Raw genomic sequence first — 16149 nt, 5'->3', positions numbered from 1 at the left:
TACTTTAGGCTCGGCAATATCACGGGCACCGTCCCCTCGTAACTCCCCACCCCCGAAGGTACCCGGGACTGGCAACTCCTCTAATGCTGGTGATTGCGGACCATGTGAAGTGACTTGATCCATCTCTAATGGCTCCCCTAACTGTGTGATCTCCAGGGTCAAAGACCCATACTGTCCCAATAATCCCCCAGGCTGATCCCCTACCTCAAATCTCTGAGGAGTCCTCTCCCTTTCGTAAGCTCTAGGTTCCAAAATGTCAGGCTCAGACTGTTCTAATTCCACCTCACTACCCACACTAGGGGGTATGATCCCAATACCCCCCGATGACCACAACCAACCTATATAACTCTCTTCTTCAGAGTCTTCTGTTTCCTTTCCTAAAGACAAATCAGGTTTTGCCCTAGTTCCTAACCTTCCCACTATATGGGGCTCAGTTGCGGTGACTGGCTGGGTGACTCATACTGCCTCGTTCAAGGGCAATAAATGGTTCCGATGCCACACTTTCAAACGCCCTGAAATTCCCTCTGGTCATATCCGATACACTGGTAGACCCGGCAGCTTCTCATTAACAACATACAACTGAGGATCCCACCGATCTGCCAGTTTGTGCTTCCCAGAGAGACCCAGATTCCTTAATAGCACCCGATGACCAGACTGCAAATCCTGGACTCTTACTTTCAAATCATAATTCCTCTTAATTTCACCATTCCCGAACTCCTGCGGCCTCCGCGGCCTTTTCATAAGCCCCTTCAAATTCTTCCTCAATCTATCCACATAATTATGATGTGACCTAACTGAGGTCTCATCCATTGAGGTGCCAAAAACTATGTCTACCGGCAGGCGGGCTTCCCTACCAAACATCAACCGATATGGGGAATACCTGGTGGCATCATTCCTTGTGCTATTATACACATGCACGATGGTAAAAATATGTTGCATCCAGTGTTGTTTCTGTTGTTCAGTGAGTGTCCCCAACATGTCCAAAAGAGTACAATTAATTGTCTCAGGCTGCGGATCTACTTGTGCATGATACAGGGTGGTACGGGACTTACGAATGCCCAGTAAGCCCAGTAGTTGCTTAACAAGCCTGTTTTCAAAGTCCCTCCCTTGGTCGGAATGTATGCGCTGAGGCAGCCCATAATGTACAAAAAACGTCTCCACCAATACTTTGGTGACCGTAACAGCGCGCTGATCTCTTGTCGGGAAGGCCTGAGCATAACAGGTAAAATGATCAGTCACAACGAATGTTTCCTTGCCCACTTACATCTGGTTCCAAGCAAAGAGAATCAGTCTAAACCAAATCCAAGGGCCCATAACTTTGCAAATGGCCTATTGGCGCAGTCCTTGAAGGTAGGGTTTTCCTCTGAATGCAACGCAGACAAGGTCTACAATAGTTCCCGACTTCCATCTTCATGCAGGGTCAGTAGAATCGATCCATTACTAACTTAAAAGTCTTTTCCAGCCCCAAATGCCCGTGCTCATTGTGTAGCACAATCAACACTGCTTCTCTGTGTTTCTCCGGAAGCACAAGTTGCCACCTTTCTTCAAGCCCATCCGAAGGGCCCCTCCAATAAAGCACTCCATCGCGAAGCTGTAAGCGATCCCACTCCTTATACAGCACTTGGGTTCCTTGGTGAATCAGCAAGTAGAACCTCCCGCTGACCACTTCTCAAAGCTTTTTCAACCAGGCCACAGAGGGGATCTTCCCTCTGGTCCCTCCTCAGATCTTTCTTAGCCAGGGCAAACCTACCCTTCCCTCTGACCTGAATGGGATTACAGTATAATTTGGGGATACCTGCAGTAGTAACCCCCACTGATTCAGCCCCTAGCTCGATGCTCAACCCCTCAATACAGCGCTTGAATGCCATCGGGGCAAATGTATCCACTTAACACCTGCCCCTGAATCCTGGGGCCTCCTTGACAAAGCATCTGCATCCGTGTTCCTCATGCCTGGGTGATATCTCAAACTGAACCTAAATCCAGAAAGGGCAGCAAACCATCGATGCCCCGTGGCATCAAGTTTAGCGGTTGTGAGCAACTACATAAGTGGATTATTATCTGTCTGAACCTCAAACTCTGCCCTGTACAAATAATCCTTCAACTTATCCACAAGCGCCCAATTGAGTGCCAAAAATCCCACCTTATGAGTGGGATAATTCTTTTCCCTGGGGTTATATCCATGCTAATATATGCAATGGGCTTCAACTGTTGATCATGTTCCTGATATAACACACACACCCCAAGGCCATCCTGACTAACATCCACATGTAAGTCATACAGTCAATTGGGGTCAGCATAAGCCAGGACTGGGGTATTCGTAAGCCTCCACTTCAACTGATCAAAAGCTTGCTCACACCGTTCAGTCCATTCTTCCTGAATAGATTCCCGAGACTTCCTGGTCCCTTGGTTTTATGGATTGGATTCGAACAACCCACCGCTTCCTCTACTTCGTTCTTTAACAAATCATTGAGCAGGTGAGCTATCTTTGCAAACCTTTCCACAAACCTCTGATAATATGAGCAAAATCCCAAAAACAATTGCAGTTCAGCTACATTCTGGGGCCTGGGCCAAGAAACCACTGCCTCAAGCTTGGTGGGGTCTGTTGCCACCCCATCAACCATGATGACATGACCTAAATAAGTGATAGATGGTTGGTAAAATTGGCATTTCTCTAATGACAATTTCAGCCCTTCCTCATGGGGCTTTGTCAATACCTTCTCCAAACACTCCTTATGCTGTTCAGGTCTCACCAAAAACAATAATATAGTCTAGATCAGGGCTTTTCAACAGGTGGTATGCATACCACCTGTGGTACATTGGCACCTGGCAGGTGGTACATGACCATCCTAGAAAAGTGGTAGTGGGGGACGGGAATGAGCTGAAGCGGTGGCAGCACTGCACAATTCTGAGCGAGAGACAACTGGAGCTGCAGGGCTGTCAGGGCTCAGTAGAAGCACCAGGATCAGTGCTGCTTTCCATCTGATTGGCACTTCTTCAGGGCTGTCAGGGTTCAGAAGAAGTGCCGCTGATCCCGGCTCATCTGAGCCCAGAAGAAGCGCTGATCATCTGGAAAGTGGCACTGACCTCTGTGCGTCTGCTGAGCTCAGAAGTGCCGATCATCTGGAAAGTGGCACTGATCCTGGCACGTCTGCTGAGCCCAGAAGAAGTGCCGATCATCTGGAAAGTGGCACTGATCCTGGCACATCTGCTGAGCTCAGAAGAAGTGCCTATCATCTGGAAAGTGGTACTGATCCTGGCGCGTCTGCTGAGCCCAGAAGAAACCCCGATCACCTGGATTCTAATACATTACCAGTCATTAAGTAGCATCAGAAACCTGAGGGCATTCATTTATCTGCAACATTACACCCCAACGCCGCGTATCCAATGAACAGCTCTCAAACCCAACTGCTCCAGGTTGAAAGTAACTACGGGAACCGAAATAGCAAAACTTGGAATCCTGAGCAGATCGAGCACCAGAGATTCCCGCAGCGAATTCAATGAAAATAAAGTTCATAGTTAATATAAGACTCATATCTCCTGCAACCCCACCCCTTTCTGGAGACGAAAGCCTAAGATTTTCCAAAAGAGCCAAGTGTCAATGCTGCTAACATCGAATGTTTTTGCTATGACAACATAGGGAGTTAATTAGACATAAAAAATCTGGGGCTTTTGAAATAAGAGATTATAAGAAATGGGTTGGAAACGAGGAAAAGCTTGCATTTCAAACTAATTGGAGAATGTGATTTTTGACTGCTAATTAGGGGAAGGAATTGTGCTTTGATTTCTGCTTCAAGCATGTATGTGCTAAAGCTATTAAAGATTCGTTAAGGTAAACAATGCCTTGAAGTTCTTTGAAGAGTTTCATTTGTCGGAAACATGACATTAAGCTGACATTAAGGGCTCCCCTGGGTGGGGGTGCTTTAGAACCGATTCAGCAGCAAATAGTCTTTTTAAATTCTCAAAAGCGACTTGACAGCTCATAGTCCGTGCTAGTGGTTGGCCCGGTCATGGTTTCCCTCCTCCTTTGCCTGTTTTGAGTAGTTGTAAGGGGTAAGGCAATCTCAGCAAAGGAGGGGATGAATTGACGGTAGAAGTTGGCAAAACCTAGGAAGCTCTGGAGTTGTTTGTGAGTCTTTGGGGGCTGCCATTCAATTATAGTTTTCACTTTGGGTGGGTCCATTTCAATCCCCTCATTGGAAATTCTGTAGCCAAGATAATCTAATTGGGTTTGACATTTCGATAATTTGATATAAAGCTTGGCATTCAATAGTTTCTTTAACACTTCTCTCACCAGCTCTATATGATCATTCATATTCATGCTGTATATCAGGATATCATCAAGATACACTAGAACCCATTTATACAAATGATCATGTAGGACCTCATTAATCAACTGCATGAATATGCAGCCCAAATGGCATAACTTTGAACTGGTAGCTTCCCTAAGGGCAGTTGAAGGCATTTTCCACTCATCCCCCTCCTTTATTCTCACCCAGTAATGTGCTTCTCTCAGGTGTAATTTAGTGAAGACACTCCCCTTACCCAGGTGGGTTAGTAAGTCTTTCAGGAGGGGGAGGGGGTATTTATTTTCCACACACTGCGTTCAAACCTTTATAATCAACACATAAACAAAGAGACCCATCTTTCCTTTAAACAACACGGGCTCCCACAGCAGACTTGGCCCGTTCAATGAATCTCCTCTCTAGGTTTGTATCCATATATCGCTGCATCTCCTCCATTTCAAGGGGGGACATAGCGTACATTCTTGGTCGTGGAAGTTTCTCCCTCCAGATAAATGGCTTCCATTTGTCCAATCAGGCTAGTCCTAGGATCACAGTCCCAGTCAGTGCTCCCAGTGCTCGCTTATTTCTAAGCATAGGAGCTCTGTTAACTGCGTGACTAAAGTCCCTCCCATCAGGGAGCCATCAGCTTGCTCAAACCTCACAGGTTTGGAGAGCAGTTTTGCTTGGATGCCCAATTTCATGGCAAATGGCAAGGTAATGATGCATTGGGAGCATCCAGAATCAACTAGCACTTTTAAATCTACCTGTGTACCTGACTTAGGGATTATGAGCTTGGCAGGTAGTGAGAAAGGTGGGACGTGTCGGCTCACCATTGGGTCATTCTCTCTGTCGTTGCTGTCAAAAGAGGGTAGAGTGTGGGCCGATCCAGCCTGAATCCCTGCATCCTCCTGTGTGGAGGATGTGGACAACAGGTTCCTGTGTGATCTGGTTGGATTTCACTCTCGTTGGCTGCTGGGCAGGTTTCTTTCTTACTGCTGGCCCTGGTCTATTCAGCAATTGGGGGTAGGGTACTGGGTAATTTGCTGCTCAATGCCCCTGCTGTCCACATCGGAAGCACTTGATTGGTGGACCTGCAAGTGGCCTGGGTCTTTCACCAGCTGCAGAACTTGGAGATCCTCAGGGTGGTGGTGGCTGTCTCGGTTGCTCTGGACTCGGCTCGGCTTCAGGTGGGGGAGGTTTCTTATAGCGGGCAAGGTGAACATCTAGTTTTACTGCCGCCTGGTACCATGGTTGCATCTGATCAGGTACCGCTCAATAGATGCAGGCCTGAGAGAGGTGGTCATCCTACCCTTCCCTGAAGTGATGGACTGCTCAGACCACCTATCTGACTGGCTATCTTGCGAAACTCTCATACATACTCCAGGGCAGGCCGGCCGGTTTGTTTTATCTTATGGATTTGTTCTGCTTTGAGGGCAATGGATGGGTCCTCAAATCTTTCCATCCTAGGAGGAAGAGGTGGGGGTCCTCCAATTTAGGGGCTTGCTCATTGTATAAATTATTCAGCCATTCAGATCCCTCTCCCTCTAAACTGGATGCAATCACATTGACTATAGCAGCTGGGTCTGGTTAGAGGTAGGCACAGTGGTTCAAATGACAGCACACTTGGTTGAGGAAAAAAAAATCATCTTCTCTGGGTCCCCATCAACAGTTCCTCTGAAAGGTGGATCAATCACTGGTTGCTGCTGCATGCCCAGGGGTTGCACATTCAGGGGCTGTGGCCATGCCCCCTGCTGTGGTTGCAATATCTGCAGTTGCAATTTCCTGGGTTGCCAGGGGTCTCCTAAAGACAGCTGCCTGGGTGGGGGCTGTTGATGAACTTCCTGCTGTTGGTTAGCATAGAGCTGTGGTGCCCTCTGCTGCTGTAGGCCCCTCAATGGTTGCTGGATGGGTGGGGGTTGCTGCTGGATCTCCCTCATTTGCAGGCTCCTCAGCGGTTGCTGTACGTTTGGAGGCAGTGACCAATCTCCTTGCTGTGGTTGCCCTCCCACCAGCTGCTGATATCCTGGCTTCTGCACCACCCCAAGCTGTTGCAAGGCCTCTTATTAGCTGTGGCAAGCTCAAAGGTTGCTGACTGGTTGCCACCTGCACGGGCTGCCAAGCTCTCCATTGCTGCAGAGGCCTCAGACTGGGGCTCCCTCTCTCTGTGGGGCTGGAGGCTTTTCTCAGCAGGAGTTGATTTCTTCTTCTCATCTCTAACTTTTCAAATCTTTCCCAGCTGGAAGGCTTGAAAAGGCTTCTTCTCCCCCGGCTTGCTCACCGTCTCTCCCCATGATGAAATCTTCCCTGAATCTTTGCCAGCTTCCCCCCTGTTTAGGGAAAGCGGCCAGGGTTCAGGACTCCTAGATAGTTTGAAAAGTTTTTTGATTTCGGCTTAATGTCATGGTTCCAACAGATGCAATTCTTCAAGGAACCTTGAGGCATTGTTTACCTTAAGGAATCTTTAATCAAAAGAGCATAGCTTTGGCACGTACACGGTCAAGCCAATTTCTGGATTCCCCTCCCCTAAGCACACAGTATCAAAGCACAGTTCCTCCCTCTAATTAACTGTCATAAATCACACTCTCCAATTAGTTTGAATCATAAGCTTTCCCTCCTGTTAAACAACCCGCCAAATTCTTATCTTCTCTTATTTAAAAACAGCCTTGAGAGACATTCTTCCTACTCCCCCAGCATCAACTAATTCTAGCTCTAAAATGCACAAGTTTTAAAGAAGCCAAGTTGCCTCTCCACATGCCAAAGGAAGAACATCTGATGTTAGCAGCATTGACATCCAAGCTTTATGTCAAACTGTCAAAATGTGAATTTCACCAGACCCGATTAGATTATCTTCGCTATAGAATTTCCAACGAGGGCATTGAAATGGACCCAGCCAAAGTGAAAGCTATAATTGAATGGCAGCCCCCAAAGACTTGCAAACTGCTCCAGAACTTTCTAGGTTTTGCCAACTTCTATCGTCAATTCATCCCCTCCTCTGCCTAGATTGCCCTACCCCTTACAGAACTACTTAAAACAGTCCAAGGAGGAGGGAAACTGCGACTGGGCCAACCACTAGTGTGGACTATGAGCTGTCAAACAGCTTTTGAGAATTTAAAAAGACTATTTGCTGCTGAACTGGTTCTAAAGCACCCCTGCCCAGGGAAGCCCTTTGTAATTCAAGCTGATGCCAGTGATGTGGCAGTCGGAGCTGTATTACTGCAAAAGAACAAAAGTGGGATCCTGCAGCCCTGTGCCTACACCTCTAAAAAAATTACTGAAAGCAAGAAGAGATGGACAATCTGGGAGGAGGAGGCCTTCACAATTAGGTGGAGGTTATTAAACTGGCGACACTAGAAGGGAGCAAGGTGCCTTTTGAAGTATGCACTGATACATACCAAACCCCCGGGAGCCTTCAACCACCTTGGGAAAACCCCAACCCGGCACCCGTTGACAGTTGACAGCTGTCAAAAGGCTGCCGGAAGAAACAACGCATGCGCACAAACCCGCAGGCAGCCATTGACAGTGACAGCTGTCAAAAGATCTGCCGGAAGAAATCACGCATGCGCCCAGACCAATCCAGCTGACAGCCGCCGGAGCTGTCAGCGTGGTGGTTCCCAAATAGGTCCTCCAACCAGCCGGCCGCTCAGATGGAGGATTCCCCTAGCAGCCGAGTAACATAGCCCCAGAGCTGTCAGACTGCCGCAAGGCTATTGGCTGCCGCCCTGGCGGCGGGAAAGCATGGTTCACCGATTGGTTGTTATGTTTTGACAGTTCTCTATAAAAGCCAGTTTGTGTTTGCCTGTCAGCTGTCCGGAGCTGAAACCAAATAAACGTCTGAACCTTGCCTACGATCTCCTTCGTGAGACATTTCATGGACAGATCACAAAAATCTAGAGGCACTGAAAACTCTACACAAATTGTCCCCAAAGCAAGTGCGGTGGACATAGTACTTTAACCGTTTCAACTTCACGCCAAAGTACATACTGGGAGGAAAAACTTCCTAGCTGATGTGCTATCCCGATTGCCCCAGTACAAAAGTGAACGTGAAGAGGTTAACAAGCAATTATCACCAATCCACAAACTGCTGCTCAACTCACACTTTGCAGGGGCCCTAATCCTGATGGCCCTGGAGCAAAGAAAATAAAACAAGAACTCCTCACCGATCAGTGGTTCAAAGACGGATGGTTTGGTTTACAAGGAGGGGGAACTGTATTTGTCTGAAGCCCTCCGTCTTAAGGCTCTCAAACACAGCCATGACGTAAAACAGTCTGGACACTTTGGATATCTAAAAACTACATCTCATCCGCTGGCAATTTTGATGGCTGAGGCTAAATTGTGATGTGGAAAACTATGTCAGGAGTTGTGCTATATATGCCACCATGAAAAGAATCCCAGGGAAAACCCCTGGGTTACTGCAACCGGTGGCAGACCCTTCTCAACCATGGGAAGAAATAGCTATGGACTTTATAGTAGACCTACCTGAAAGTAGAGGAAATACTGTCATCTGGACTGTAATAGACCTGTTCTCGAAGCAGGCTCATTTCATTGCCTGCAAAGGACTCCCATCAGCCCAACAACTGACTAAATTGTTACTGAAACATATCTACCAGCTGCATGGCGCCCCTAAACAAATAATTTTGGATAGGTGGGTGCAGTTCAGTGGAGTTTGGCAGAAGCTTTCTTAAATTAATTGGATCATCTCAAGGCCTATCATCTGCTACCAATGGGACTGTGGAATCCGCTAACAAGATGGTAGAGTAATATCTCAGATGTTATCATTCATACCAACAAACCCTTTCGCAGAGGTGGCTTACAACAATTCTGTTCACAGCAGAACCACCTACATGCCTTTCAGAGTAGCCACAGGAAACGAGTTCAGCCCAATACCTGAATACCCTCAGGTGCCCTCGGCTTCCCAGACACTTGATCAATGGGTGAGTGGGTGGGAAGAAGTTTGGAAAAACACAACTGCTTTAAAAAAAGACTTCCGAGACCCATAAAAAGCAAGCTGATAAAAAGAGGGCTCCCCAAAGAGAGCTGATAAAAAGAGGGCTCCCTTTTCCAAGTTGGGGAAAAGGTTTATCTGTCGACTAAATATTTACACCTCAAATTATCCAGTAAGAAATTAGGACTGAAATTCTTGGGGCCTTTCCCCATCGTAAGGATCATCAACCTGGTCACAGTAGAATTGAAACTCCCTAGGCTTTGTCTTCCATTGCAGCTTACTGAAACCTTTACGAGGCTCCACTTTTAAAACTTCCCCCTACAAATTGCCCAGGCTCCTCATAGTGGTGGATCAGGCTCACTATGAAGTGAAATGTATTCTTGACTCTAGAATTTTTAAAGGGAAATTGCAGTACCTGGTACAATGGAAAGGATACTCGTTGTCTGAAGCCACTTGGGTGAAATCTAGTGATGTGAAAGCCGACACCGAGATTATGATGATTAAGCAAAATAACTTTATGGTAGTGTGCTTGCGGTATCTCAAACGGAGGTAGTACTACCAACAATGTCCTATTCTAAAATACTGAGCTGGCTCTTCCTGCTTGTCCCTGACACAACCACCCACACTCCTCCACAGCAGCCGCCAAAGGAGGAGGGAGAAGGCACTGAGGACGCCGCCCCCCCCACATCCCCCATGCGGACCTGCCCGAGCTGAGAGGAGATGCTGCCCTCTCGGAAAACCATCAAAAAATCAATCTAATCAATAAAACCCAAAATTCCCTCCCCTTTTTTTTTAAAGTCATCAAGTTTTTGACACCTTGCTAAACACTGGTGGTACTCGAATATTGTCATGTCCTAAAAGTGGTACAATCTGTGAAAAGGTTGAAAAGCCCTGTTCTAGATAGAACAACACCTCTATCAGTTTCATATCCCCCACTATCCATTCCATGAGCCTTTGAAAAGTCACCAGAGCCCCTGACAGCCCCTGGGGCATTCGATTAAATTTGTAAAATCCCAGTGGGCAGATGAACATGGTTTTCTCCCTATCCTCCGGATGCATGGGGATCTGATGGTAACCACTCCTTAAATCCAGCACACTAAACCACTTCGCCCCTGACAAACACTTAGAGCATCCTCTGTCCAAGGAGTTGTATACTGATCAGGGATAGTCCTCTGGTTAAGAGTGTGGTAATCTATACACATCCTCAGGGACCCATTCTTCTTCCGGATCACCACTTATAGGGGAAGCATAAGGACTTCGGGATTCCCTAATCACCCCAGTCTTTTTCAGCTCTGCTAGATGCTGCCTAAGATCATCCAGATCTCTTAAGGGGATCTGCCGAGATCTCTCCCTAAAAGGTTTATCCTCCCTCAGTCAGATTTCATGCCGTGGACTCCTAGCACAGCCCACATCAAAATCATCTCTCGAGAATAAACATCTCCACTTCCAAAGCTGTTCTCTCGCTCGTTCCCGCCACTCAGAATGTGTATTTTTGGGACAGAACTGATCTACTGAAACATATCCCTCAGTCTCTCCCTTACCATCCAGACACCCAATCGGAGTAGCTGGGCTCACCTGCCCCAACAACATGTGATCCCACAGCTGTACAGGGAGGCCTGTGATATTCCTAACCCCAACCAAGATTCACCCTTTTGCCTGCTCTAAAACCCGTGTGGAGATTACCTCTGGAATTAACTCCACTCCACCATTCTGTCCCTTAGGGCTGGGTTCAAGAGTGAGATACACGCCAGGCTGCTCCCAATCTAACTTAATGGAAGCCCTCAGACACACCACGTCCCCTGGTTGTATTATCATCTTTTCCCTATCCAATTTCCATAACTGCCCCACCTCCTCTGCAGTGGCCCGATGCACCCGCACCAAATTCTGACATACTGTCTGCAGTGCAGAGTGAACATCCTTCGCTGTCATTCCCCAAGGGAATAACTGGGGTGAGTAACCGCCTAACCAAACTGGTGTTCATCCCAACTATCAATGAACTCTGACTAACTCCTGGGGGCGAGTGCACACAATAGCCAGAGTATCAAAGGTCTCTGTATACCCGGCAATAAAAGGCCCAAATGTCAGCTGTACTGGTAAATATCTATCATAGGGAAATTTTTCAGTCCCAATACCACAGATCTTCAAATCACCCAGTTCTTGTATGGCATTATAAGTCAAATATTTTCATAAAAATCCCTATATAATAACGTGACTTGCACACCTGAATCCAAAAGGGCCTTAGTGTAAATACCTTCCACCTGCACTGACACCATTGGAGAAGGGCCCACCAGCTGCTGAGGAGCCCCAATATTGGGAAACCCAGTGTTTGGTTCAATGACCCACACCTGGTTCTCCAAAGACTGTTGCTAGGGCCCCATGGCTCCAGTTTCTGTCAATTCAAGGGGGCGGAGATTTCTCAGTAAAAGGTATTCCCATCACTCCCATTTTCGATGGGGGTTTCCAAGGGAACCCTCTCTTGTTGGGGCTGACTGATATCACTGGGCACCCAGCTACCTCCCTCACTGGGGCCCTTGACAGTTTCCTGACTGCACTGGGTTCCCTGATCTTCGGTAGCCTGTGGGTAGGGAGGTGCACTTCTCTTTCTTCTGGCCTAGTGGTTTGGTCAAAGGTGTGCTCCATGCAATCAGAAAAATCACCCCTACTCTGACATCTTCTGTCAGTTGCAAACTTTCAACCTGAAAGCAACCCCGGTACACACACACACACACACATACACACACACACACACACACACACACACACACACACACACACATGCAATTAAACAGAAGAGCAAATAGGGAAATGTACTTAGCTTATTATTTTATTCATATTTTCTAGAGATTATATTTAATGTAGAACATTACTAGAATACATAGAATAGAGCTGGAAAGGACCTTGGAGGTCTTCTAGTCCAGCCCCCCGACTTGAGCAGGAGAACCTATAGCATTTCAGACAAGTGACTGTCTAGTCTCTTCTTAAAACCTCCAGTGATGAAGTGCCCACGGTTTCTGAAGGCAATCTGTTCCACTGGTTAACTGTTCTCACTGTTAGAAAGTTTTTCCTTAATTCCAGGTTGCTTCTCTCTTTGATCAGTTTCCAACCATTGTTTCTTGTCTTTCCCTCTAGTGCTTTAGAGAATAGTTTGATGCCCAGTTCTTTGTGGCAGCCCCTCAAATACTGTAATGCTACTATCATGTCGCCCGCTTCTTCTTTTCTTTAGACTAGTCAAACCCAAGTCCTGCAGCCGTTCTTCATATATTTTAGTCTCCAGGCCTTCTCTGAACTTTTTCCAAGGTCTCAACATCTTTTTTGTAGTATGGTGACCAAAATATGTTGCAGTATTCCAGGTATGGTCTTACTAGGGTTTTATAAAGCAGTACTAATACTTTGTGTGATCTTGATTGTTTATACAACCCAGGATTCTATTAGCTTTTTTGGCTGCTGCTGCACACTGCTGGCTCATTGTCAAGTGATCGTCCACTAGGACTCCAAGGTCCTTCTCACAGTTGCTGTTTTTGAGCCAGGTCTCGCCCAATCTGTACCTTATCATAATTTATGGTAATATGCTGAATGAGTATAAGGTAGCCTAATATGAATTAAACTTAAGAAAAATTTGGAAAAAGTTTTATTTCCTATTAGAAATGTTAGCATCCTGTAAAATGCAAAGCTCACCTTGCACTAGAAGAGTTTACAATGTCAGCATTGAAAAGTTTTCTTTGCTGAAGTGCAGTTCTATCTGTAAGTTGCTTTTCTATATTCATATCTAGTATAATCCAAATTATTTCAGCTTTCAACAAATGAAAGAATGTATGTGATATTTTTCAGCTTCAGCTTCTAGATTTAGCCCACACCTATCATCAGAGCTGTTCCAGCCCTATTTTCTACCATTGAACCTTGTTCTTTTCATTTGATTTAGGCCTGTAGGATGTATAAATGTTTTCCAAAGAAAAGTTAGCACAAAATTATATTGAGATCATGACTCTGTTTTCAACTAAAATGTATTTAGCTGTAATTCACAAACTATTTGGAAAAATTTAAGCATTCACATATTTTAAAATTTCAAGACTTTTAATTTTAAAGTTGCATTTCTTTAATACAAAATCTTTTAAACTTTACTATGAAAAAATGATATAAGTAATGGCCCATTTTTTCTCTTATAAAAGAGCCTGGCAATGAGGGCTATACTTTGTCTCAAATCTTATCTCAGCTACAGCACCTCTTTGTAAAAGGAATAAGAATAGATATAGCCTATAGATATACCTGTAGATTTACTCCCAGTTAGATCCACCAATTCCACTAGGAAGAGATGAAGTAAAGATATAAATATTTATTTCCCCTCATTTCCCCAAAAGCTAATATTCCCAGCAAATTCAAGTGAATTCAGGAGTCCTAATTGCATTTTAAATGCAATTTTGAGAATTGTCATTAGGAAACAGTACAACATGCACCAAAGAAAAGGAAGCAAATCCCTGAAGCAAACAGGCCTGTCTTGTTCTATCCTTTAAAAAAAAAGAAGGCATATATAGGAACAGATCAGGTTTGACACTATACATACTTATAAGCAGAAATAAAAGCATTAACATTCACCAGTTTTAAAAATATTTAGTCCAAACACTAAAATAGTTCGAACAGGACCAGAAAAACATTGTCCACAGAGATTTGGGGGTTTCCTACTCTGTCTTTTTTTGGTTAAAAATCTTTTCCATTGTTGGACTTTATATTTTATATAATTTGCAACTTGCTGGCACTATCCTGTTTGGAATGAAAGATAAAAGACCAGCTTTTAAATAGAATGCGTTTAAAACAGCAGTGTTAATTATTATTAAAGTCTGCTCTTTTAAATCCATTCTAAAATATTGCCATTTAAATTTAGACCATTTAAATATGTTGCTGACAGCATCCTTTTTGGCTAACAATGCCCCCCCCCCAGTCAATAGACTATTCTCCTTTGTTAAGAAAATATAGATATTTCTATTTGGTCTACAGTGTCACCAAAATATTTGAAAAAGCAACGACAGGCTTCACTGAGTTATAAAATAAGTGTATAATTGCATAACTGAAAATCAGAATCCAGTGTTTTTCAAGACTAAAGCTTGTAAGAAATATGCAAGTACATTCAGTCATGGTAGCTCAAATCCTACTAATACTACTTCTCAAACCCTTTCCTCTTCCATGGACTATCTTTTCTGTGTATAATCACATCTCTTCCCTTTTGGAAAATGGTTCTGAGCAGTCACTTAGTCTAAAACTCCTTTAGTACAACTTTATGTTCATAAACCTTGCACATAATTTATTTGTATCACAAATATGAAAAATAGTGTGCATAAGAATGGGTATTTAAAGTGAAAGCAAGTGGCTTAAAAGGAGAATTAGCTGAGGGGATAACTGACTGGATGTCATTTGTGTAAGAACTGCACACAAATAAAAGATGCAGATCACATGGGCAACAAGTGGTCATCTTGCTCTTCTGATTCCTCTCCAAGCTGGTCATCACCAACACCACGATATGCAGCTGGTACATTCTGTGGTTTAGAACGGCACATGAAATCACAGCCATCCTGCAAACAGATTAATGAAGTAAGATAAAAAACAGTAATATCAAATCTGCAACTGACAAAAAGTTTTATTTCTCCGATTACTTGGCTCTGGTTTTGTTTTTTAATATGGAGCAAACAAGAGCACAACCTTTAACATGACAAAGCTGCTAAGTTGTACACCAAACTCTCCAAGTGCGAGTTCCATCAGAGTAAAAGAGTCCAAAAGAGTCAAGATGGACTCCATCCATGCTGCATTAGTAGGAATAAGCGATTGGATTAACTTGACGCAACTGAGGTTATTAAATCTTGAGGGCCATGATTTGTTGTTTGGCTGGCATGCATATTTGTTGTATGATAAGAAGGTAGATACTGTGTTTAGGATGCATATTTTAAGACAGGCATTGCTGAGAGTTTGGAAGAAGTATAGACATAAGTTGAGCAGCAAGATACCATTGTGGGCAATTCCAAAACACGCAATAGAAAATATACATGCTGGTTTCAAACATGATGTGACTACGTACAAGGAAATTTTAAGCCTGGAAAGGAATGTTTGGTGTTTGAAATCATATAGCCTCTTGCGAGAAGAGAAGGTTGTTCAAACTTGGTTTCAATATATTCAATTACGGGCCAGGTGGAAAGAAGACCAGAAAAATGGATTTACAATGTCTGATGAAAATTTGATAAAGCAGATTAGAAATCAGGGACCAGCACATATTAAACGGATATATCTTGCATTGATAGAGATTGACTCGGAAACAGAGCTTGTAAAGGATTGTATGATAAAATGGGCCCAAAACATCCAGGAAGTTATTACAATGGACATGTGGGAAAAGATTTGGGTGAGGAACGTAAAATTTACCCAAGCTCAAAATCTAAGAGAGAACTTTTACAAAATGTTTTATAGATGTCATTTAGATCCTAAAAAGCTTGCAAGTATGTATCCGAATTATCAGCCTAAATGTTGGAGGTGTGGTGATGAAGATGCAACATATTTTCACATATGGTGGACATGTAAGAAGGTTAAGGCTTTTTGGATAAAAGTCTGGTGGAATATGCAGAAGATTTTTAAACAGAGGATAAAGTTTTGTCCGCAACTTTTTTTGTTGGGAATAATTGCAGACGTTACAGTTGTGGACACTAAGCTGATGCTGAACTTAATCACGGCGGCAAGACTTTTGATAGGCCAATATTGGAAGAAAGAGGAACTGCCGTCCGTAGAAGAGTGGACTTTAAAGGTTTCCGACCTGGCAGAGATGGCGAAGATTTCGGCCTATTTGAAAGATCATTCGCAAGAACGTTATATTATGGAATGGAGAAAATGGATTGAGTTTATTCAGAACAAGTATAGGGTTAAGAAGTTTTATGTAGCATTCGAATAAGTCTT

General features: G+C 44.3%; 1 protein-coding gene and 1 long non-coding RNA gene across 5 annotated transcripts in view; both read right to left on the bottom strand.

Moving 5' to 3' along the window:
* LOC310635498 overlaps positions 1-16149 on the bottom strand; it is an 838887-nt gene that overhangs the window by 418955 nt on the left and 403783 nt on the right. The gene's annotated exons all lie outside the window — the stretch shown is intronic.
* M6PR (mannose-6-phosphate receptor, cation dependent) overlaps positions 1-16149 on the bottom strand; it is an 81199-nt gene that overhangs the window by 21690 nt on the left and 43360 nt on the right. Inside the window, exons 7-8 of one of the 4 annotated variants that reach the window (XM_083354487.1) lie at positions 14619-14786; positions 12032-13727 (exon numbers count right to left, since the gene is read on the bottom strand). In XM_083354487.1, the coding sequence (XP_083210613.1) occupies positions 14664-14786 (123 nt within the window). In that variant the 3' untranslated portion in view covers positions 12032-13727; positions 14619-14663. Of the gene's footprint in view, positions 1-12031; positions 14787-16149 lie in introns of those variants that run through there. The other 3 variants (XM_083354488.1, XM_083354486.1, XR_014491436.1) reach the window with 3 other exon arrangements.

This window comes from Vipera ursinii (assembly GCF_947247035.1).
Source record: "Vipera ursinii genome assembly, chromosome: 2".
NCBI lineage: Eukaryota > Metazoa > Chordata > Lepidosauria > Squamata > Viperidae > Vipera > Vipera ursinii.
Note: the sequence above shows the minus strand (reverse complement) of the source record. Positions and strands in the feature narration are given on the sequence as shown.